General features: G+C 43.7%; 1 protein-coding gene across 1 annotated transcript; it reads right to left on the bottom strand.

Annotated features, from left to right (window-relative positions):
• Positions 1 to 8,645: 8,645 nt before the first annotated feature.
• On the bottom strand, positions 8,646 to 25,306 carry FUNDC2 (FUN14 domain containing 2). Its single transcript, XM_081565913.1, has 5 exons — positions 25,284 to 25,306; positions 21,273 to 21,440; positions 15,296 to 15,371; positions 11,151 to 11,282; positions 8,646 to 8,723 (listed from the first exon to the last, which is right to left on the bottom strand). Exons 1-5 carry the CDS (start codon positions 25,304 to 25,306, stop codon positions 8,646 to 8,648), a joined length of 477 nt encoding a protein of 158 aa, XP_081422039.1.
• Positions 25,307 to 25,379: the final 73 nt, after the last annotated feature.

The raw sequence follows: 25,379 nt of genomic DNA, 5'->3' as shown, positions 1-25,379 counted from the left end.
AGGTGTTAGCTCTTCTCAAATTTTTGGTAGAAGTCAGCTGTGAAGCCATCTGGTCCTGGGCTTTTGTTTGCTGGAAGATTTCTGATTACAGTTTCAATTTCCATGCTTGTGATGTGTCTGTTAAGATTTTCTATTTCTTCCTGGTTCAGTTTTAGAAGGTTATACTTTTCTAAGAATTTGTCCATTTCTTCCAAGTTGTCCATTTTATTGCCATATAGTTGCTGATAGTGGTCTTTTATGATCCTTTGTATTTCTGTGTTGTGTGTTGTGTCTCTCCATTTTCATTTCTAATTTTGTTGATTTAGTTCTTCTCCCTTTGTTTCTTGATGAGTCTGGCTAATGGCTTGTCAATTTTATTTATCTTCTCAAAGAACCAGCTTTTGGCTTTGTTGATTTTTGCTATGCTCACTTTTGTTTATTTTGCATTTATTTCTGCCCTAATTTTTATGATTTCTTCCCCTCTACTAACCCTTCCTTTTCTAGTTGCTTTAGGTGTAGATTTAGGTTATTTATTTGACTGTTTTCCTGTTGCTTGAGGTAAGCCTTTATTGCTATGAACCTTCCCCTTAGCACTGCTTTTACAGTGTCCCATAGGTTTGGGTTGTTGTGTTTTCATTTTCATTTGTTTCTATGCATATTTTGATTTCTTCTGTGATTTGTTGGTTATTCAGCAGAGTGTTGTTCAGCCTCCATATGTTGGAATTTTTAATAGTTTTTCTCCTGTAATTGGCATCTAATCTTACTGCATTGTGGTCAGAAAAGATGCTTGAAATGATTTCAATTCTTTTTGAATTTACCAAGGCTAGATTTATGGCCCAGGATGTGATCTATCCTGGAGAATGTTCCATATGCACTTGAGAAAAAGGTGAAATTCATTGTTTTGGGGTAAAATGTCCTATAGATATCAATTAGGTCTAACTGGTCTATTGTATCATTTAAAGTTTGTGTTTCCTTGTTAATTTTCTGTTTAGTTGATCTATCCATAGGTGTGCACTCACACACCTATTAAAGTCTCCCATTATTATTGTGTTATTGTTAATTTCCCCTTTCATACTTGTTAGCATTTGTCTTACATATTGCGGTGCTCCTATGTTGGGTGCATATATATTTATAATTGTCATATCTTCTTGGATTGATCCTTTGATCATTATGTAGTGTTCTTCTTTGTCTCTTTTCACAGCCTTTATTTTAAATTCTATTTTATCTGGTATGAGTATTGCTACTCCTGCTTTCTTTTGGTCTCTATTTGTGTGAAATATCGTTTTCCAGCCCTTCACGTTCAGTCTGTATGTGTCCCTTGTTTCAAGGTAGGTCTCTTGTAGATAGCATATCTAGGGGTCTTGTTTTTGTATCCATTCAGCCAGTCTCTGTCTTTTGGTTGGGGCATTCAACCCATTTACATTTAAGGTAATCATTGATAAGTATAATCACATTGCCATTTACTTTGTTGTTTTGGGTTCGAGTTTATACACCCTTTTTGTGTTTCCTGTCTAGAGAAGATCCTTTAGCATTTGTTGGAGAGATGGTTTGGTGGTGCTGAATTCCCTCAGCTCTTGCTTGTCTGTAAAGCTTTTGAATTCTCCTGCATATCTGAATGAGATCCTTGCTGGGTACAGTAATCTGGGTTGTAGATTATTCGCTTTCATTACTTTAAGTATGTCCCGCCAGTCCCTTCTAGCCTGAAAAGTTTCTATTGAAAGATCAGCTGTTATCCTTATGGGGATCCCCTTGTGTGTTATTTGTTGTTTTTTCCTTGCTGCTTTTAATGTTTGTTCTTTGTGTTTGATCTTTGTTAATTTGATTAATATGTGTCTTGGGGTGTTTTGCCTTGGGTTTATCCTGTTTGGGACTCTCTGGGTTTCTTCCCCATTTTAGGGAAATTTTCAACTATTATCTCAAGTATTTTCTCATGGTCTTTCTTTTTGTCTTCTTCTTCTGGGACTCCTATGATTCTAATGTTTGGGCATTCCTCTTCCTATGTAGTTGGTGCTAACTACAGGGTTTTAATCTATTACACCTGTCACTTCCAAAGCAGTTCCCTCTGTTTATTTTAGCTTCTTCCGTTTGCTGGTCTCTTCAGTGTCTAATTTCCGCCCTGACACAAGGGGGCGGTGGTGGTCACTTTTTTTTAGGCTCACTTGTTCAGTCTTTCTCTGGGAGGGAGGAACACTGAAAACAAATATCAATGGCCTGTGTGGAGAGTTCTCGCAGTGTCTCGGCCACACTGGGTTTGCCCCTGCTCCCGGCATGTGTGCTTTCCCAGTCTACACTGCTCAGGCTCTAGGTTGCTCTGCCTGGAACTGTCTGAGGTGGGCCCTGGGTTGCGTGCACTTCCCAGGTCTAAGTAGCTCAGGTTCAGGTTCTCGGGTACTCCACAAAGGTGCAGACTTGGTTGGGCCTGTGTTTTGTGCCCTTCCCAGGTCCGAGCAGCTCAGGTGACCAGGTGCTTGGTGAGCGCAGTCACCCCCGGTTGGAGGCTGCGTCTTATCACCTCCCCTGTCCCAGCCGCTCAGTGTTCTGGGTATATAATGGGCATGCCTTCTCAGGTGTGCCATGTGTCTCTTCTGGGGAGCTGATCTCTGGCTGTGACCCTCCTGGCAGATGTTGACCATCTAGAATCCCAAGAAGTCTTGGTTAGCAATGAAGCCTGCTTGCAGTTTGGAGAGGATGCCTCTCTGGGGCTGCGATTGTCCCCTTCCGGCTCTGGCTGCCCTCTCCTGCCTGTCTCTGGCGGGGGATGGGCCGGTCCACAGCCAGCTAGCTCTGCTCAGTCCTTTGTTCTGTGAGCGGGCCTGGCAGTGTCTTAGGTTAGGGCTTTTCTCGGGATAGCTATCCCACAGTCTGGGTTGCTATCTCAAGTTAGTTCCCTTAGATTGCCCTCGGGGCATTCAGGCCCGGTCCTTACCTTAAGCAATGCAGCCTGTGCCTCCCTGTCCAGCCCCCGCTTGCTAGTGGCGGATGTGAGTGTATGGGCTGCTTCTCCGCTGGGAGTTGCCATTAGGCACGTAATCTGTGTGTTTTAATTATTCATTTTTTTATTAGTTTATCTATCTATTTTTTAACTTTACAATATTGTATTGGTTTTGCCACACATTGACATGAATCCACCATGGGTGTACATGTGTTCCCCTTCCATTTTTTATTTCTCCTCCCGGTTATGTTGCCCTCTTGGTCGCAAGAGGTCTCAAGAGCCCTCAAGAGCCTTGTATTCCAAGGCTTGCCACAGACCCGCTGGTGAGAGTGTTTCCTGGTGTTTGGAAACTTCTCTCTTTTTTAAGACTCCCTTCGCAGGACGGATCTCCGTCCCTACCTCTTTTGTCTCTCTTTTTATCTTTTATATTTTGTCCTACCTCCTTTCGAAGACAATGGGCTGCCTTTCTGGGTGCCTGATGTTCTCTGCCATCTTTCAGAAGTTGTTTTGTGGAGTTTGCTCAGCGTTCAAATGTTCTTTCGATGAATTTGTGAGGGAGAGAGTGGTCTCCCCGTCCTATTCCTCCCCCATCTTAGGACCGTGCCCAACAATGATTTTTTAAGCAAAAGCTTAGTCCATTCAAGCTGCTGTAACATAAGACCATAGACTGGGAGGCTTAAACAACATATGTTTATTTCTCCAAGTTCTGGAGGCAGACAATCCAAGATGAAGGTGCTGAGATTCAGTGTCTGGTGATGGCCCTCTTCCTGATTCATAGATGGCAGCCTTCTCACCATATCCTCATGTGGAGGGACAAGGGAGCTCTCTGGAATCTATTTTATAAGAGCACTAATCCCACTCAATGAGGGCCTTGGGCTCGTGACTTAATCACCTCCAAAGGCCCCACCTCCAAATGCCATCACCTTGGGTATTAGGGGGTTAGGATTTCAAGCCAGAACAGGGAGGATCCTTCCTCCCCTCTTTCAATATGCTAGAGTCTACACTGCTGTGAACAAACTCAGACAGTCCCTCATGTTCAAATACCACTACTGTTTGAGACCAAGTGTTCGTTAAAGCAGTATTTCTAAGAAGTGTTGTAATGGAGAAAAAACACTTGCCTGGTAAGCTGAATTTGGGGAATGCCAGGTTACACAAAAATCAACAGGTTTCTTTCCTGCAAGGCTAAAGCTTTTCATATGCTCATGTGAAGTAGGATTCCCTGGAAAGGACTATTATATGTAATACTTGCCAACTCTACCAGCAAACCCCATTTTGCAGATAGCATCTCTCAAAGGAGGGTAACATTCTCCTTTGGAGAAATGCTGCCTTAAGAGACCAGGTAAACAGGGCTACATTCTCATAAAATCATTTGAATGTCTTGTGTTAACAGTAAAACAATTTAATGAAACATTTTACAGCTACATTTACATCATATACAAATCTAAATTTCATTTAAAGTATCAGTCGAAAGTGGTGTTGGAGTCACATTAGCAATTACTACATGATCAGCCTGCTGTTCTGTGCTTTATTACAAAATTTATTGAGTTAACTACTCAAAATTGACTGTTTAACTATTCAAATTGCCGGTTTTAATCCCCCCACCCCCACCCCACAAGGTATACTACTTTCTTTAGGACTCCTAATTCTTCAAACAATTGTTCTTTCCTATCTTTAAACTCAGTCCTGGCTCAATGTAAGTCAACATCTATTAGCAACACTGATTTCAATCTTATTCTTCTTAGCTATTATGATGACATACAGGGAAACAAAAGAGTCATCAAAGAAGCTTCATACTTACCAATTGTTGTTTATTAGGGACCATGATTAGCACTGAATCTCAGTCTGCAGGGAAGAGCTAGGTGATAACTATGATCTCATCCTCCATTTTGAGACTCAAAACCTGCTAAGTGGGCTCGGAGTGATGCTAAGTTTAATCACTTGGTTAGTGATTGAGACAGACCTCTCCACTGGAAAGGTAGTTTTCCTTTGGTAATGGGTAGATCATGTGTGGGGTGATATGTTGGCACCATGTGAATACCCCAAATACCCCACAATCTTCTGTCTAAGATCTTTACATCCACTGATGACAAAGGCCCTGGTCTGACATCATGTTACCCTCATGCAGCCAATCCACACAGTTCCTATGCTGCTGCTGCTGCGTCTCTTCAGTCGTGTCTGACTCTGTGCAACCCCATAGACGGCAGCCCACCAGGCTCTGCCATCCCTGGGATTCTCCAGGCAAGAACACTGGAGTGGGTTGCCACTTCCTTCTCCAGTGCATGAAAGGGAAAAGTGAAAGGGAAGCTGCTCAGTCGTGTCTGACTCTTTGAGACCCCATAGACTGTAGCCTACCAGGCTCCTCCATCCATGGGGTTTTCCAGGCAAGAGTACTGGAGTGGGCTGCCATTGCCTTCTCCACACAGTTCCTATAACATTTAATAAACTGTAATATTATGCTCAGTATTTGGAAGGCATCCGAAGTTGCAGGGCACTTCATTTAAGTCTTTAATGGCCTGTTCAGTAGGTGCTTGCTGATTTTATTAGCACCAGCTTCCAAGTCTGGAGTTCAGTGGTTCCCAAGTTTGGCTGCTCCTCAAATATCTGAGAGGCTGCCCCACAGGTACCAGTGCAGTCAGAGCCTCCAAGACAGCAGCCGGGGAAGCCAGGATGAGAACCACCGCTGTCAATCATCATAATGGCAGTTATTTACCGTTGAAAACTAAAGAAGGTCGAGTTTTGCCAAGTCAACAAGCTAACTCCACAGCTTTCTAAAAACGTGAAGTACAACACTGTCAGTTGTTGCTAGAAAAATATCACTCCTGAAATTCATGATTCCTTAAGTATCAAATGATTTCTGGGAAATAATGTCCAGAATAAGGTAAGTTTTCTGCCCATCTCTCCAAGAGATAACACTACTATTGTATACGTGATCAAGAAAGCCCCAGACGTGGAACCACGACAAAGAAATGAAGCTGGTAACTTGGTGGGGACTGGAAAGAGGGGAGGAGTCTTATTTTGCCTGCAGGGTCCAAAACTGGCCTTAAGGGAAGTTTCCCTCAGAGAAGAAACTGAGATCATCATGGGATACCAATGATACTCAGATCTTGCCAATCTATCCCTAAGACAATTTTTAAAATCCAATGGATGGCATTTCCCATACTACAAAAAAGGAGATGTTCACAGTAAGAGCCCAGTCTTTAGTCACGTCCATCTTTTCTGGAAAACGTCAAACAGAAGGATGATGGAGGGGACACTCTTACAATAGTTAAGCATTTTCCAAACCATGAGCACTCACCCCATGTGAGCTAGAATTATGCAAGTCATTCATCATGTCCTGGGTCCTGGCAGGTCTATTAGGCGGGGCTGTCACCCAGGTGACGGGCCACACATGAGAGTCAATACCCCACCCCATCCTATTGATGACTGTCCCTGAGACCAGTCCTATTGATGAATGTCCCTGAGGCCGACTGTTGGGACGTGGGAGAAGACACGTGGCACAGACGGGCAGTGGAAGGGGTCTTATCTACATGTTATAATAATCACAGTTATGTCCATCACAGTCAGGTTGCTCAAATTTCAGCCACGCCAGCAACCAGGATACAGAGCTTTAGCAAGACTGAAGACACTGGAGTCTGTCTGTCGGCCCTGAGCAGGCAGTAGCTCAACGGTGAACCCTGGACCCCTCTTCCCCTCCTCTGCAAACAGCTCCTCATCCAAGCTGCTCCCAGGGTACCCCGAGAGTGGCAGGGAACAGCAGGTGCACAAGGGGTCTCAGGGGTGAGGACTGAAAAGGGAGAAAAGCTGCCAGATGTCAAAGGTGGCACAGACCAAGCCAGAGAGAGGGAAGCTCTGAGCAAAGGGGAGGGGATGCCCAAACCCGGTCAAAGTGACGACAGGAAAACCAGAGACAGGCCACCCACCCTGACCTGCAACCCAAAGGGGCACAGGGCACTTCAGTTAGCTTTGTAGCCCCCACATTCCATTGGCGTGGGTGGGGTCACATGGGCGTAATAGTGGATCTATGTATTTATGATTTTTAAGAAGAGTTCTTACCGTCTAAGACACATACCAAAATATAATAAAGTGACACATTTGGTATTTGTTTCAAAGCCACTGATAAAACAACCTGTATTTTGATGATCATTATAGGTGGGTGGTGGGTCCATGGGGGTCACTGTACTTTTATATATATTTGAACATTTTTATGTTTACATATGTTTGAGCATAATAAAAAGTGAAACAATTTTGAGTTCTTATACAAAAATATAGGACAATGTGGCTCATACCATTATGATTTGTACATAATCCACATATGTTACAAAAACTACTTAATGTTGCCTTAAAATATTACAATAAGGAGAAAAATGCAAATGGATGAGTTCTAAAAATATCCACACATCCACTAGTAGCTACAATTTCCAAATTCAAGTTAAAAGACAAACATTTTAAAAGGAAGGCATTGAAAACATACATTTTGCAAGGGATCACCTCCAAGTTTAAGAAGTAATTCCAAGTTTTCTGCATTCTCAGAACTTATCAAGTCTCAAAAATCCTGCGGATCACTCCATTTTCCACATACTTTTCTATGACCTCATTCCTCATATACTCAACAGACTGAGTATCTACTAAGTGCTTGATTCCATGTATACAATGGTGAAGACACAGCCTTGCCTTCCTGCACTGGATATTCCAGACATGGTAAAAGGCCATTACAGAAAAACGTCTTGTTTCTAAGGATGGGTGTGTGTATAAATTTGAATTTTAAAGATAAATTCAAAGAGTTGGGGTCATCATGAGATAGTAGATACCTTTGATGCTACTGTTCTTAATTTTTAATGCTTGAAAATGCCACCATTTAAAAACTCTGGATAAAGAAATAGAATTGACACAGAAGAGCTATGGGCTACCCCTGACGTTTTGACAGGAGGTAAAGAAAAGTTCACATTAGCTTAAAACCCTTTCTGTTAAATAAAAACCCAAGAGCTTCTTCCCTCTTACACCTAAAGTCCCTTATTTTACCATCAATGAACCCTTTGGAAACAGCCATGAGAGGCACTACTCTGTGTGGTGGAAAACATCCCTAGATAATATCTGAATGCCTTTAAATGATTCACTAAGTCTGACCATCCTAAATGTTATCAACTGGCTGGTTTCCCCAAAGGCCTTCCCACCAAACACAGCTTCAGCTCATTGTATGTCACTTTAGGACAAGTTCAGTTCATATTTGGATTTTTCAACTGTCGCACACTAAGAGTAGTTCTCTGTGATCTAAAATCTACTACAAGAGAAAGTAGACACCACGATAGCAAAATCTTTCATGCTTAAAGGCCAGTGTATTCAGCTCCTTTCCATGCAGAACTTAATCAGGTATCTTATATGCTTGCGATGTCTTTTCCAAATCAAGTGTGCGGCAACCTTTGAAGATCCACTCGACGTGTCATCTTGTCCTATGTTCTGGTAAGTATCTTACACGAGAAAGGAATATACTTGCTGACCTACAGATTAGTCCCGGGGGAGTGTGCTAGATAAGCGCTAACGTCTACGGTCTCTTCCATTGCTGTCAAGCTCACAGTGGGGCCGTTCCCAACTTGAACCACCAGATGCCTACAGAACCCACTCAGATATACCATGGCAGGGAGGAGGAAGGGGAGGAGGAGGAGTTTGATGTCCTAGGGTTGAGGAAAGAGGCTGCTGGTTGGCAAAGCTAGGACTAGTGGTGGTGAAGTCAGCCCTTTTAGGATGCCATGCCCAGCAGAAAGCCTCCGAAAAAGCCACCAGTCACTAGAACGTTCTTCTTCACAAACAACACCACCTAGGAACAGAAAATAGCACAGTGGGTTACTCTGCGGAGGACACTGCTATTGGGGAGAATGTGGATCTGAAGGCGAGCTGACGGGTCTTCGGCTAAGTTGCTGGCAGAGGTCTCTCCTCCCAACCCATCCACGCGTTCCTCCCACCCATGATCTGCACCATCTAGCCAGACACCCTCCTCTGAAATCAGCTTTTTCTCCAATTCCCACAGCTTCCTGCCTCCGGTGAAAGGCCCCACCTGTTTTAAACTCGGAGCCCTAGGGCTCCCTCTCGTGCCCACGATCGACCTCCATCCCAGACCGCACTTGGCTGAGCAGGGCGGACAGACACCCTCTTCTCCCATGTGCAAACACCACCTTAGAAAAGTGTTCATTGGGAACACACCCTGCAGCCTGGCTTACTTCTTTCCTGAACCTAAGTACAGGGAATGCCCTCCCTGGCCCCCTTATTCGAGGCACTGTCTCTTGCCATCTGCCCTGGGGAGGGCTGGGGGATGAAAACAATCACCCCATTTTCTGAAATAACTGCTCGCATTCCTCCTCTTTACTAACGAGCCTCAACTTGCTACACCTTGGCTTTCAACCCCACCGTCCAACTGAAGCTGTTTGCACCGAAATCCCTGATGGCCTCCCGGTTGCTACACATGGACCCCAAATATGACAATGGGCTCGCTGCAAGAACAGCCACCCTTCCTCGGAAGAGGAGAGCAAAAACTCGTGGAATGAATGAACCGATTCCAAACCTTCTGGTTAGTTTACAAGTGTTCGCTGTTAAGTCACCAGGAGGTTCTAATCAAACATGAACAGTATTATTTTTTATTGTATACATTCCTGTATCATTAAAGAAGCTTTCAATAACCATGAATTATTTTTCCACATGTCTGAATAAAAAATAATTTAGAGATGACAAAAGTGCAACTTTCATAACCTTGAGCTTGAGGGGGGATGGAAGGGGGATGGACTATCTAAGTATGCGAGCCCCTCACAAAGGCCACCTGCCACTCTGGGCAATGGATAGCTTCGTTGTTCTGTTTTTTGTTTTTTCATTTTACCGAAGTACAGGTTTTCTACAATGTTGGGCAAAGTTATACACAGCAAAGTTACTCGGCTGTGCACATATATTCTTTTTTAAAATATTCTTTTCCAGTACGGTTTATCCCAGAAGACTGGATGCAGTTCATTTGTGTCATATTTCAGATTCCACTTATAAGTGCTATCATAGGGGATTTTTCTCTTTCTGACTTACTTTCCTCAGTGTGATCATCTCCAGGTCCATCCGTGTAGCTGCAAATGGCCAAATGTCATTATCTTTTATATCTGAGTAGCATGCCAGCAATGGACAGCTTTGGCCAAGCCCTTACCACCACACAGAGCTGTCAGTTCAGTATTTTTCTACTCTGCTAAGTCATCTATGCCTCGTCTAACTGCTTTCCAACTTGCAAACATTTGCTGACGTTTTCCTGTTCTCTTGGTTCCTTGCAGGATTAAGCAGGCACCTTCTTAACACCTTGATCCTGGTCTACTTCCTCCAGTTAAGTGCCTTTATTTATTTGGGGTATTTGAGAATTTTCTAAAGATCATAAATACCTAACAAAATATAATACATCTTTCAAAAGAGACAGTCTTCTCCTGTCCCTCCAGTACCAGCCAATATAATCTGACCTGATTTTGTACGCTAGATCAGGGATTAGCAAACTACAGCCCAAGGGCCAAATTTTATTTTAAATAAAATTTCAGTGCAACACAGCCACACCCACCTGCCTACCCATCATCTCTGGCTATTCTCACTCTACACCCTGGAATTCAATAGTTGTGACAGAGACCACAGAGCATACAGAGCTGACAATATGCCATCTGAGCCTTTACAAAAAAAGCTTACCAACCCCTGGGCTATGTATTCTGGACACTTCAGAGATAGATATGGACCCAAAAATATGACTCAAAATGATCAGAGAGGTGAAGCTGCTCAGTCACGTCTGACTCTTTGCGACCCCACGGACTGTAGCCTACCAGGCTCCTCTGTCCATGGAATTTTCCAAGCAAGAGTACTGGAGTGGGTTGCCACTGCCTTCTCCAGGGTATCTTCCCAACCCAGGGACCGAACCCAGGTCTCCTGCATTGCAGGCAGACGCTTTACCATCTGAACCACCAGAGAAGCCCATCAAAATGATCAGAGTGGCTGTAAAACATACATCCTCATCCTCCTCACTTCCCGGCAAGAACTAGTTCAAGGAATGACCAACCCACGTGTGTACCTGCAGCCCCAATCAAAGTCACCAACCTTCTACCGGTCCTTGGAGGGTTACCCTTTGAAAATGCCTCTGAGCTAAAGCTATTCCATCCCAGGCTGACACACGGGTATGTCTTCTCCATTTTTGTACAAAGTTGTCTACACCCTTATGCTGCACAGAAACAAAACGAAGTCTCACCTGCTCTGCTTTGCTCTTGACCTCCGTAGTTATCTGGTGGCTATTGCGGATCTTCAGCTGTTCCTTGGCCTTCTTCATGTCCTTCTCTACACGCTGCCAGTCCACTTTGATGTAGCCAGTATGGCTTGCAAGCTTTAGTGTCAAAAATGCCCACAAGAGAGGAGAAACACAGGCTGGTTATTTCTCTTGTTCAGGATAAATTACTAAAATCCTTTATCAAAAACCCTTCTGAGTTTCTATTTTTTGGAGACATATGCCATCCAGGTTTTTGCATGACCATGATATTTGCTCCACAGCTCCTCATCATCCGTCCAATGTGCAAGGCCCAATGCCTGGCACCGGAAATCAAAAGACAGGCCTTCAATGACTAACTGGCAATTCTTTTACCTTAACTCTTACCCACCTCGATAAAGTTTTAAGGTAGCTTAAAAAATACAACCGTAAATGAAAATCAGAACTGTAAGTAGAGAGGTAAGATCAAGAAACCTTAAAGCCAACATAAGCTAGACTTTCTTGACAATGTGAACAGAGCAAGGCTGTCAGGTAGTAATCACTTCTGCTCAGAAATCTTCTAGAACCTGGCCCCAGAGAGACTCCTCATGAGTGATTTCTTTTAAGGGGTACAGAGAGAAGCCATCCAAATATACCTACAGAATATCACTACTTCCCATACTCAAGACAGGCACACACACAGACTCAGTGAGAAGCATTTCATCACAAATGTGAGAACATGATAAAAGTGACGCAGGCATGACTTTTTCTGATGGACTAGTGTTACCCAGGGAACGAAGAGACAGTCAACCCTCCAAACATAACACTTCTCTCCTCCCAATTTTGGATATGATAAATCATACCTTTCTGGAGAGCTCAAAATATCTAAAACTGAAATTCTTCTCCACTGTCTCCACTTCTCCACTGTTGCTCACCCTCTAGTCTTTTAGTTAATGGCACTGCCAACTAATCTGTCACCCAAACCAGGCTTGAGAAAGTATTTGCAGTACATGTCAAAAAAAAAAGTTACTACTGATAAAAAGTTAATATTCTTTTAGAGATCAGTAAGGAAGAAAACCCACTTGAAAAACAGATAAAAGGCAACTCACAGACGACAGTGGCCAACATAAGGAAGAAGTTCAACTTTGTAAGTAATCAAGGAAATTAACATTACAGTTAACAAGGTACCATAACTTTTTATCAGATTGGAGATAGATAAACTACTGAAAATACAGTGTTGGGAAGGAGATACGGAAATGGACACTCATACTACACTCTTCCTGAGAGGGTTAACCAGCAGCCTTCTAAGAGAGTGGTTTGGCTATACCCAGATGTAAGAAGCATCCAGGTGAGAAAGGAAAAAAACTGTCCCTATTTGTTGACATGTTTCTCTACATAATTTCAAAGAATCCAACAAAACCTCAAAATTCCTACACCCCCCAAAGTGAATGTAGCCAGGATCTACACTATAAAATGAACACACAAAATCAACTGTATTTCTCTATGTTAGCAATGTGAACTGGAAATGGGAAATAAAATTTATGATTTTACACGAGTTGCAAAATAACTGAAGACTAGGTGCAAATCTAGAGACTTCCCTGTAGCTCAAACGGTATAGAATCTGCCTGCAGTGCAGGAGACCAGGGTTCAATCCCTGAGTCGGGAAGATACTCTAGAGAAGGGAATGGCAACCCACTCCAGTACTCTTGCCTGGAGAATCCCATAGACAGAGGAGCCTGGCGGGCTACAGTTTGTGGGGTTGCAGAAAGTCAGACATGACTGAGCAACTAACACACAGGTGCAAATCTACACAAAAATCATATAGGATATCTCTATGCTAAACATGACAAAATGTTGAACAAAGAACTCAAAGATGACCAAAATAAATGGAGGGGCAGGTCATGTACACAGAATGGAAGACTCAACATAAAGATGATTAGGCCAGTGAAAGAAAGTCAAAGTCGCTCAGTCGTGTCCGACTCTTTGCGACCCCATGGACTATAGAGTCCATGGAATTCTCCAGGCCGGCATACCAGAGTGGGTAGCCATTCCCTTCTCCAGGGGATCTTCCCAACCCAGGGATCGAACCCAGGTCTCCCACATTACAGGCAGATTCTTTACCAACTGAGCCACCAGGGAAGCCCCAGATTAGGCCCGAGTTACTGCAACCCCAACCCCGGCAAGCTGTTTTAGAGCTATCTAAACAAGCTGCTTCTCAATCTGTATGAGAAGACAAAGAAATCAGAACAGCCAAATCACATTACATGATTTTACAGCAATCAAGACAGTGTGATATTGGGGAAGACACACAGAAGAGATGGACACAGAGATTAATAGGCCAGAATAAAAAGAACAGAAACAGAAAACACAAGTGAAAAACAGGCAAAAGACCTGAATAGATACTTCATAAAAAGGAACTCTGGACAGCAGAATAACACATGAGATGATGTCCAACATCAGGAGTTGTATCATTCGGAGTCCAATCGAGAGAGCTTTAGGACTAAGGGTGAGTGGCTGAGGAAAGGCCTAAGAGCAAGGCAAGCTCTTGTAAGGAATAAAACTGAGCTGCAGATGGACAAGACTTATACGGCAAAAATAATAAAATCTAGGCAAAGACGCTACAGAAGACACAAAGAAATGGAGAGACAGTCTGTGTTCACAGCTAGATGATGCAGTCTCATAAAAGATTTTCATTCTCCCCCAATTTATCTATATGGTTCCCGTGCAATTCCAATCAAAACGGAAACAAAATCTCTGAAAGGAATTCACAAGCCTGTCCTAACATTTAGATGGAGAAGCGGAGCTACAGAGGCCGCCACAATGATCCTGAAGAATCTGTGCATGAACCTGTCTCGCCAACTATCAAAGACCAGCAAAGCAGACAGTCAGATCCACACATAGATGAATTCTCACGTATAACAGAGGCAGTGGTACAAATATTGGGAAAAGGAAGACATTCGCAAAAGGCGGCTGGGATAGTCATCCAGAGACGAGAGAGGACACTGGATCCTTATGTCAAACGACAAGCCCTGTCCTCCCAACAATGTGACTACCCTGGTGACGGACCCCTGTGTCCCATCTGCTGCGAAGTCCGTGATCACCCAAGAAAGATAATGCCAAGCCTCTCCTCACTCTTTCCTGTTTTGTTCCAGGTTGTCATCATCCTTCGTTCCTCTCACCCCTTTAGATGCCAGGACAGTGACAGCTGGATCCCTGTGCACTCCAACCCATCGGGAAAAGTCACTTAAATTGTGACTCTCACACGGGACTACCCTGCTAAAATGGGACCCCAGCACAACTCTACGAACTATGGCTCCTACAGAGCAGGCATTTGCCAGCTCAGCTGCACCTCAGAAGCTGGAAAATATTCCAACAGACCAGAACGCCGGTGCTGGGCTTAGTTGCTCAGTCCCATCTGACTCCGCGACCCCACGGACTGCGGCCCGCCAGGCACCTCTGTCCATGGGGATTCTCCAGGCCAGAACACTGGAGTGGGTTGCCCTGTCCTCCTCCAGATCTTCCAGACCCAGGGACTGAACCCAGGTCTCCCACACTGCAGGCAGATTCTTTACCAGCTGAGCCACCAGGGAAGCCCACAAGGCGGCCTACCAGCTCTGAGATCAGATGGAGGTGGGCAGGCCAGGCCCCAAGCCTCAGTGTTGTGTCAAACGTCCAGGTGATCCCAATGTGGAGTCAGGTTTGCAAACCAAGTATACAGGGGTGGCCTCAGGGAACCAGCAGGCAGTTGTTCAAAAACAAACTCCAGGCCAAGGGACAGCACAGACCATCTGACCGTAGGGTCATTTAGCCTTCATGTCTCACCAACTTAGTGTCTAAGAATAAGTCAGATCACAGGGCGCTTGCATCACACTGGGGATTTTTGAAACCACACCTGCTTCATCTTTCAAGCAGTCTTAAAAACCCTGGAAGGGAGAGATGGTAAGGACTACGTACTCATGTTCCCATGTTATAAAGGACAAAAGAATCCATCTCATGATACTTGATGAAGCTTGACTCAAAAGGTCATCAGCCTTTCAAAAAGTACAAGAAAGCATTCAGTGTCCCAGAGCCAGGGCTAGATTGCACCTCCCCTGACCCCATTCCAAATGGGCAAGGGGAACAGCCAAGGATCCAGGAACACTTCCCATACAGACCTGAAGCAGAAAAAATCCACCTCCCACAGCCGTTGCAGCCAGTTTTCCAACTCTCTGGAATATGAAACCCGTGCACCTACAGAAAGCAAAGGAAGAAGCTGTCAGAGAAGCACATACGTGGACTTCTGACAACATTCACGTCCTACCTTGGGACGATCCAGCCAACTTCCTGCTGTGTAGGACATAAAGCCAGTTCCCTCCAGAAGGAGGAAACGACAGAGACTCAGAAAGACCCGAACTAAGATCTTGGCTCTACCTACTTCGTTCTGTGGTCTTGAGCAAATCCCTTTCTTTTTTTATATTTATTTATTTTAATTGGAGGCTAATTACTTTACAATATTGGAGTGGTTTTTGCCATACATTGGCATGGATCAGCCATGGGTTTACATGTGTTCCCCATCCTGAACCCCCCTCCCACCTCCCTCCCCATCCCATCCCTCTGGGTCATCCCAGTGCACCAGCCCTGAGCACCCTGTCTCATGCATAGAACCTGGACTGGTGATCTGTTCCACATATGATAATATACATGTTTCAATGCTATTCTCTCAGATCATCCCACCCTCGCCTTCTCCCAGAGTCCAAAAGACTGTTCTATACATCTGTGTGTCTTTTGCTGTCTCACATATAGAGTCATCGTTACCATCTTTCTAAGTTCCATATATATGTGTTAATATACTGTATTGGTGTTTTTCTTTCTGACTTACTTCACTCTTTGTAATAGGCTCCAGTTTCATCCACCTCATTAGAACTGACTCAAATGTATTCTTTTTAATGGCTGAGTAACATTCCATTGTGTATATGTACCACAGCTTTCTTATCCATTCATCTGCCGATGGACATCCAGGTTGCTTCCATGTCCTGGCTATTATCCCTTTAAACACCCAACCAGCATTTCTCAGAGAACTCTGGTGACGTGGTGGAGAATGGATCAGAAAAATGGAGGAGACATCCTGGGGGGTCTGCGCTAAGGCCATGCGATGGGGGGAGCAGCCCTGAGGACGCTCAGTGGAGGGAAGAAAAACATGACTGTGTTCGAGCCTAGAGGAGTCGCATCAGAAATGGGACAGGATTCTGCCCTGAATGATGAAGCAGACAGCAGCGGTGTGTACTTATTTCTGCATTTGGGCTTTGCTGCAGCATGTGGGATCTGTGAGTCGTGGCATGTGAACTCAGTTGCTCCACGTGGGATGTACTCGCCTGACCAGGGAGCACAGAGTCTCAGCCAATGGCCCACCAGTGGAGGCCCTTTTCTTTTCATCTTTAAAACTAGTTCTATAGAATAAAATATAGGACACATGTGGAATTTGGTAAAGCGGTCTGTCAATGTGTCCCAGAGCCAGAATCAATTATATGAGGAATAAAAAGATATCCAGCACCCAGTAAGGTAAAATGCACAACACTTTTATCCAATTAAAATTACCAGGCGTGCAGAGCAGGAGAAAATGTCCATAATGAGGGAAAAAATACATCAGTTGAAAGCAACCTAGAAGTGGTACAAAAGATACAACACGGACAAAAACAGCAGTTACTCTGACTGTATTTCATGTGTTCAAGAAGCTAGAGGAAAAGCTGTATATAATAGGTAGGGACAAGGAACATATTTTGCAAGGATGCAAATCAAACTTCTAGAGGTGAAAACTACAGTGTCTGAGATGAACACAGCTTGATCGAATTGCAGTTTAGATCAGTGTAGAAAAAAGATCAGTAAACCTGACAAAGCAATAAAAACTTTCAAAATGAAACAGAAAAATACACGAACATGCCTGTAATACTGAACTACAGTTATACATTGGGGAAAGCTGGGATGGGCTTTCTCTGGGTTATTTTTAACAAGCACCCGTGAAGCTACAGTTATCACAAAATAAAAACTTTTTAAAAACTTAAGTGTCAGTGAACCACAGAAAAATTTCAAGCAGTGTAATATTTGTCTTACTGGGAATTGTTGAAGGATAGAAAAATATTTGAATAAATAATGAGGAAGATGTTCTAGTCTATATCCAGTAAAAATATCTTGCAAAAAACAAAGATGAAGACCTCTCTCAGATACACACAAGCTGAAAAATAAATCATCACTAGCAGACCAAAAGGACAAAGAATATTAAAAAGAAATCTTTCAGGCAGAGGAAAACGATACCAGATAGAAATGGGGATACACACAAAAGCATGATGAGCAAAAGAAACTGTGAGAGTAAATTGAAAGGTTTCATTTTCATTATTTAAAAATATGTGGTGGTTTAGTCACAAGTTGTGTCTGACTCTTGCAACCCCAGAGACTGTAGTCTGCCAGGCTCCTGTTTGAAAATACAAGAATTAAATATTTAATGAAAAATAATAAGAATGTATTATGGATTAATAACACATGTAAACGTTAACTGTATGACAATGAAAACCAAGGGTTAAGGAGTTACACGGAAGTATACTGTTATAAGAGCACCACACTCTATGTGAAGTGGTATTTCTCTTGATGACAGACTCTGATAAGTAGAAGATACATCCTATAAACTCTCAAGCAACCACAAAAATCACACAATGAAGAGACACAGCTAATAAACCAAGAAAGGACATAAACAGAATTATGGGCTTCCCTGGTGGCTCAGCTGATAACGAATCCGTCTGTGATATGGGAGACCTGGGTTCGATCCCCGGGGTGGGAAGATCCCCCGGAGAAGGGAAACGTTACCCACTCCAGTATTCTGGCCTGGAGAATTCCAGAAACTATAAGTTCCTGAGGTCGCAAAGAGTCGGACGCGACTGAGCCACATTCACTTTCACTTTTCATGTGACTCAGCAGCAGCAGCAGAACAACTAAGCACAAAGAAAACTGGACTTCATCAAAATTACAAATTTTGTCATTAAAGGACATTATCACGCTTCCTTGGAGGTCCCGTGGTGAATGTTCAATGCAGGAGACACAGGTTCAATCCCTGATCCAGGAAGATTCCAGATGCCCCAAGGCAACCAAGCCTGCATGCCTAGAGCTGGGGGACTGCAACTAGAGAAAGCTCGCACACAGCAACAGAGATCCAGTACAGCCAGAAATTCCATAAATCCAATTTTCTACAAAGGACATTATCCAGAAAGTAGAAAGACAACTTCATAGAAAAAAATGTTTTTATTCAGGTCTGGCAAGAGTCAAATATCCCAAGCAAAGAATTCTTACAACTGAAGAACAGAAACACAAAACAACTCCCTTTCTCCAGATCAGAGGCAGATGGCCAACACACACACGGAAAGATGCTCAACGTCAGTAGTCACCGTTTCAGACCCATATCGCGCCCACTAAGATGGCTATAAGCATTTGTTTACATGAGAAAACAGGGTTGGTGAGATGTAGCTGTAACAAGGAAAGCAGTCCTGACGCACACTGCAATGTGAATGAACATCAAAAACATGCTCTCAGTGAAAGCCAGACACAGGAGGTCACACAGTGTATGGTTTAATTTATTTTGAACCTAGAGAGAGGCCATGGTTACACAAAGCTGTGAATGGACTAAATGCCACTGAACTGTACACTCTAAAAGGTCAATTTTTTGTTGGGTGAATTTCACCTTAATTAAAAAAAATATATATATGCACATACACTGTATACCTATGTTTATTACACACACACACTTGATCCCAAAGAAAACAATACCACGATGATAAATTTAAACCTGATAACAAGAAAAATAACTTAAATGTCAACAGCTTGTGTGTTAGTCACTCCCCATGGACTGTAGCCCACCAGGCTCCTCTGTCCATGGGATTCTCCAAGCAAGGATACTAGAGTGGGTTGCCATTTCCTTCTCCAGAAACCGTCTAAGCACTCTAATTAAAATGAACAGATTGTCAAAGTGGAATGCAAAAAGGAAGACCCACCAACATGCTGTCTACAAGAAACCTGTTTTAAACACACAGACTCCAATTTCCTGAAGCTTGCCCCACGTGGCTCTTCCCTTGGTTGATTTTAATCTGTATCCTTTTGCGGTACAAAATCGTAACCAGGAATATACCAGCTCTCAGTCAGTTCTGTGGATCCTCCAAGGCAATTGTCAAACATGAGAGTAGTCCTGGGGACCCCCAACTCTTCAAACTAGTGACTCTGGCAAGGCTGCAGTGTGCAGGATCAATATACAAAAAGCAATGCATTTCTGTAATGTAAGCAATGAACAACGATTCACAGCAACATATACAAAAGTTAACCAAAACAGATCATGGAACTAAATAAAAAATCTAAACCTATGTATCGTATAGAAGAAAACACAGAAGAAACTTTTGGTGACCCTGGATTAGGTAAATATTCTCAGACCTGACACCAAAAGCCACAGGTATAAAAGAAAGAGCTGATAAGTGGTATTTCAAAATTAAGATCTTCTGTTCTTTGAAAGACACTGTCAAGATAATAAAAAGCTATAAAGTAGAAGAATATATTTGCAAATCATGTATCTAAGACTTGTATCCAGAATATAAAGAACTCTCACCACCCAGCAGTGAGAAAAAACCAACTCCACAATAAAAATTGTGTAGAAAATATCTAAACAGATACCTCACCAAAAACAGATGGATAGTAAAAATAAGCCCATGAAAAAAATATGCAACAGCATTATTCATCAGAAAAATGTAAATTAAAACTACAATGAGCTATCACTTCACAGCCACTACGATGGTTGTAGTCAACATTATGCCAGAAATAGACTGAAAGTCATAGAGAACAAACTAGTGTTTACCAGTGGCAGAAGAAAGTGGGAAGGGGCAAGACAGGGCTGGGGGTTAGAACTACCATATATCAAAGAGATAAGCAACCAGGATATACTGTATAGCACAGGGAAAATAGCGCCATTATCTTGTAAGAATTCTTACGTTATCTTGTAAGAATGGAGTATAACCAGCAGAAATACTCAATCACTACACTGTGCATCTGAAAGCAATACAATATGGTAAATCAACTACACTTAACAAAAAAGACATTATGCCAAGTGTTAGGATGTGGAGAAGCTGGAACCCTAATCCACTGCTGGGGGAGACGTAAGATGGTACTTCAGAAAACTGCTTGACAGAGTCTTAAAAAGTTAAGACATTCGCCTATGACTCAACCATACTCTTTCGAGGTATTTACCCACAAGAAATGGAAAGCATATAGTCATACAAAAATGGGTACACACACGTGAACAGCAGTTTTAGCCCCAAAGTACAAACAAACTAGTATCCTCAAAGGGGAATCCACGAACTGTTTTACCCATACAGTGGACTACTACACACCAATGAAAAGGAATGAACTAGTGATACATGCAACAGCACAGCTGAACCTCGAAATTAGTATGCTCAGTGAAAGAAGCCAGATTAAAAAAGAGAATACAGACTGCATAATTGCACTCACATACGATTCTAGAAGATGCCAAGTGATCTATAGTGATTGAAAGCACTAACTGTGTGGTCCAGGTCTTGTGAAGTGAAAGTCACTCAGTCGTGTCTCTTTGCAACCCCATGGACTTATACAGTCCATGGGATTCTCCAGGCCAGAATACTGGAGTGGGTAGCCTTTCCCTTCTCCAGGGGGTCTTCCTGACCCAGGAATCAAACTGGCGTCTCCTGCATTGCAGGAGGCTTCTTTACCAGCTGAGCTCTCAGGGAAGCCCCCTTTCTAAGCCTTCGTTTCTAGGAAATGAGGAGAGCTCCTAGCAATACCCATTTCAGAGATGTTGTGAGCAGGAAATGCGGGATCTGTATCCTTAAAATTGCACCTAGCAAGTAGTGAATACTATGTGTAACCATGAAATAGCACTTGACCATTATGTGTAGATGTATACTCCACGTGAAGTGATCAATTTCACAGAAGTCAACGTGTTTTCATTGGTTACAGGAGATGGTTTCTATGACCAAAACACTGGGCAATTTCACAAAAGTCAGTATGTTTGCACTGGTTAAAGGAGTTGGTTTCTAAGATCAAAACACTCGCATTGTGCAAAAACAGACACTGGACATCATTTCCATCACTTACCATCCAGTGACACCTCCAATTAACAGCTGGGTTGCCACATTATACTTTTCGGCTGAAGGCCCAGATTCCTGCCCAAACAGCGCACGCCACCATGGCTGCTTTTTAGCAAGTTCTGCAATATCCAGTGATTCAAACTTTCCCTCAAAGTTTCCTACAAGAATTAAGAAACTGCATAAGAAAACAGTTACTGTCACAATAAATCACTAACATTCCTACCCTAGATTAATGGAAAATCCCATGGATGGAGGAGCCTGGTAGGCTGCAGTCCATGGGGTCACTAAGAGTCGGACACAACTGAGCGACTTTCCTTTCACTTTTGACTTTCATGCATTGGAGAAGGAAATGGCAACCCACTCCAGTTGTTCTTGCCTGGAGAATCCCAGGGACGGGGGAGCCTGGTGGGCTGCTGTCTATGGGGTCGCACAGTCAGACACGACCGAAGTGACTTAGCAGCAGCAAGGAAACAGAGACAGCTGTAATAAGAACCTCCAAATATTTATCTGTTTTAAACAGCAAATTCACTTGGAAATTCTGACTGGCAACTTTTGAAAATCAGATGATAATCAACAAATATCTTGGAGGGGGAAAAAAAAATCTCCACAGTTTAGAATGAGTACTCCAGTTTCTCCTCTCAAGCTGAAAAACCCCCAAAAGGACCCAGGAAAAACTGGTAGCAGAACTTAATCATGCCTCCTAAATGAAGTGGATTTTCTTCACTTGTCTCTCTTTTTCAGGAGTAACTCGATGCTATTTAGTAGCTCAACAAATTCACAAATTCTCAGTACTAAGTGGCTGGCCACTGAAGAGGTAATGTTTAAGAGAACTGTTACTATTGACCAGGCAACGTGCTCTGGAATAAACAGGTATAACTAAACCCACAGAACAAGGCAGGTACAGAACAAGGTACACTTTGTTAACTCCATTTTATAGTTAAGAAGTGAAGGCTCAGAAGTTAGGTGATCTATGTACCCTCAAAGGGGGGAAAAGTTAAAAGTTTAATCCCTCTCTCTTCAGGAAAATAAATTTAGTGAAAGAGGTACAAGAATTCTACACTGTAAATGACAAAGCACTGCAGAGTGGCAAACTCAGGCAGGGGTCTGGGATCATCTGTTCCATACACACATACAGGCTGCACTGATCAGGGTGTGTTTGGGCTTCCTTACCACCTGGTGACGAGGGTCAGGGGTGCCTGTCTCAAGAAAGTGAGTAAGACAGTGAGGAAACTCAAGCGCCAGGCAGAAGCTTCATTATCATTTCAACCCTAGCCTCCAAAGCCATGCAGTGTGATTTCCACTGTATTCTGTTGGAGCAGTCACAAACTTCCACTCAAATTCAAGGGGCAATATAGATAGACCCCAGTACTCAACAGGAATGTCAAAGTCACACTGAAAAAAAAAAACACACACACATGGAGAATGCGGGGATGTTGCTGAAATCACTTAGGAAAACACAATGTGCCACCAGCGACCAAAACAACTGTGGGAGAAAAAAAAAAGTTCCAAGAATTTCAAGACTTCTTACAAAGTTACAGTAACACAGAGGTAACTAATTTCAAGAACTATAAAACTATTGTATTTGTCAGTGTAGAGCTGACCTAAGCATACAAAAATCTACCAATGGAAGGGAATCCAGAGTCTAGAAGTAGACCTACACCTATATGATTGTTAGTAACATGGCACAGAAGTTATTTATTAGGGAAAGAAAGTCTTCAACAAATTGGGTGACAACTACTAGGTATGTGTACTAAATAAAGACAAAAGATCAATCCTTACTTTACACAATGCACAAAATATAATTGAAGAATTAATTCAAGGCGGACCACAGATGCCAATTCAGCAAAACCAAACTATGGATGTTTAAGGAACTGGATTTTCTAGGGCCTGTAGTTGTTCAGTCGCTCAGTCATGTCTGACTCTTTGTGACCCCATGGACTGTAGCACGCCAAGGTCTTCTGTCCCATGGGATTTCCCAGGCGAGAATACTGGAATGGGCTGCCATTTCCTTCGACTCAGGGATCGAACCTGCGTCTCCTGCATTGGCAGGCAGATTTTTTAGCACTGAGACCCCTGGGAAGCCCTCTATGGCCTGAGCAGTAGTTAAATGACAATTTTTCTTCTAATGTAACCACGACACATTACTGCTGGGTTGAAGAAGCAAATCTCTCCCTGGGTTAAAGAACATCACTGAAAACTAGCAAGAGTTTTGAGTTTTGTTTTCATGTCATTTTGTCAAGACCCTTAGCTCAAGAGAGGGCTCCAGCCCAAACGGGGCAAATCAGAGATATTGAATTCAGCCAAAGTGACTCAGTCATTCAACAAATACTGCCAAGCGCTATGTGGAGAAGTCAGTAGCCTTGCTTGCCGGTGGGGGCAGAAAGGATTACAGGATTAGTGATCATCAGCATGATAAAGACAAATGCCTACTGTCAACCTCAAGGTTTCTCACCACAATTTCCTAGGTGCAAATATCTTGTTCGCTACACATTTCAAGTAAACCGAGGGCAGTCTGCTCTGCAGAAACTCGCTTATGGATACCAACACCTTGCAAGTGTTCATCACTCAGTCGTGTCTGAGTCTTTGTGACCCCATGGACTGTAGCCCACCAGGCTTCTCTGTCTATGGGATTCTCCAGGTAAGAACACTGGAGTGGGTTGCCATTTCCTTCCCCGGGGATCTTCCTGACCCAGATATTGAACCCAGATCTCCCGCATTGCAGGCTGACTCTTTACCAACACCTTAGAGTCACCGCAATTCTGTGGTGTGCTGGGAAACGTGGAAGGATCGCAATGGGGTGGGGACAGGCTGGTGTGTCGTGCACACTCACAGCCAGGGCGTGACATCACAGAATTGTGACAGTGCTGAACGCGGAGCTGGGGTGGGGGCAGACTGGTGTGTGTGTGGTGTGGGGGCAGGGGCAGACTGGTGTGGAGAGGAGGACTGGTGTGTGTGTGTTGCCTGTGTATGTGTCTATGTGCTGCATACCCACAGCCAGGGCATGACATCACTGAATTGTGACAGCGCTGAATGTGGCACTTGGGCAGAGGGAGACTGGTTGTGTGTGTGTGTGTGTGTGTGTGTGTGTGTTGCACACGCACAGGCAGGGCGTGACATCACTGAATTGTGACGGCACCGAACGCGGAGCTGGGGCAGGGGGAGACTGGTGTGTGTGTGTCTGTGTGCAGACTGGTGGGGGGGGGCAGACTGGTGGGAGGGGCAGACCGGTGGGGGGGGAGACTGGTGTGTATGAGTGTGTGTGTGAGTGTATGTGTCTGTGTGTGTGTGTGCAGACTGGTGTGGAGGGTAGACGGGTGTGTGTGTGGGGGGGTGGGCAGACTGGTGTGTGTGTGTGTGTGTGTGTGTTGTACACCCACAGCCAGGGCGTGACGTGTCACCGAATTGTGACGGCGCTGAACACGGAGCTGGCAAGAGGCGCGGGGCTATCTCCACCACATAGAAACGACAGCTGTCCATAACCGAAGCGTACAGATAACAGTGAAACACGGCAAATAATAAAGAAATAATGAATTCTGAGTCCTTCCACTCTGTTGTAAACAGAATGTCTGTAACATTGTTTATATAAGTTTATAAAACTCATATAAGTATATATGAGTTTTCGGTGATGGCTCTGTGAGACAGTGAAGGTGAAGTCGCTCAGTCGTATCCCACTCTTTGCGACCCCGTGGACTGTAGCCCACCAGGCTCCTCCGTCTATGGAATTTTCCAAGCAAGAGTACTGGGGTGGGTTGCTATTTCCTTCTCCAGGGGATCTTCCCTACCCAGCAATCGAACCCAAGTCTCCCACACTGCAGGCGGACGCTTTACCATCTGAGCCACCAGGGAAGCCCTGTGAGACAGTACTGAACTGAATATAGTCTGAAGCATTCACAGTGGGACAAGAAGCAGGACTTCAAATGACTTGGTCCATTGTGTTTGATTACAGGGCCTCTGTTTTTTCTCTTTTTCTGGGACTCCTGACTATGCAGACTAAAGAGACGATTTCCAAGAACCGTACCCTGTGTCGGCTTTCAAACTCATCAAAGCGCAAGGAGAGGCACACAGAATGACCCGCCTTAAGACTCTGGGTTCCCGAGCGCTTCCGAGAACACAA

Source organism: Giraffa tippelskirchi, chromosome X (genome assembly GCF_054371585.1).
Source record: "Giraffa tippelskirchi isolate mGirTip1 chromosome X, T2T-mGirTip1v1.2.pri, whole genome shotgun sequence".
Taxonomy (NCBI): domain Eukaryota; kingdom Metazoa; phylum Chordata; class Mammalia; order Artiodactyla; family Giraffidae; genus Giraffa; species Giraffa tippelskirchi.
The sequence above is the reverse complement of the archived record's forward strand: the minus strand, read 5'-3'. Positions and strand labels throughout refer to the sequence as shown.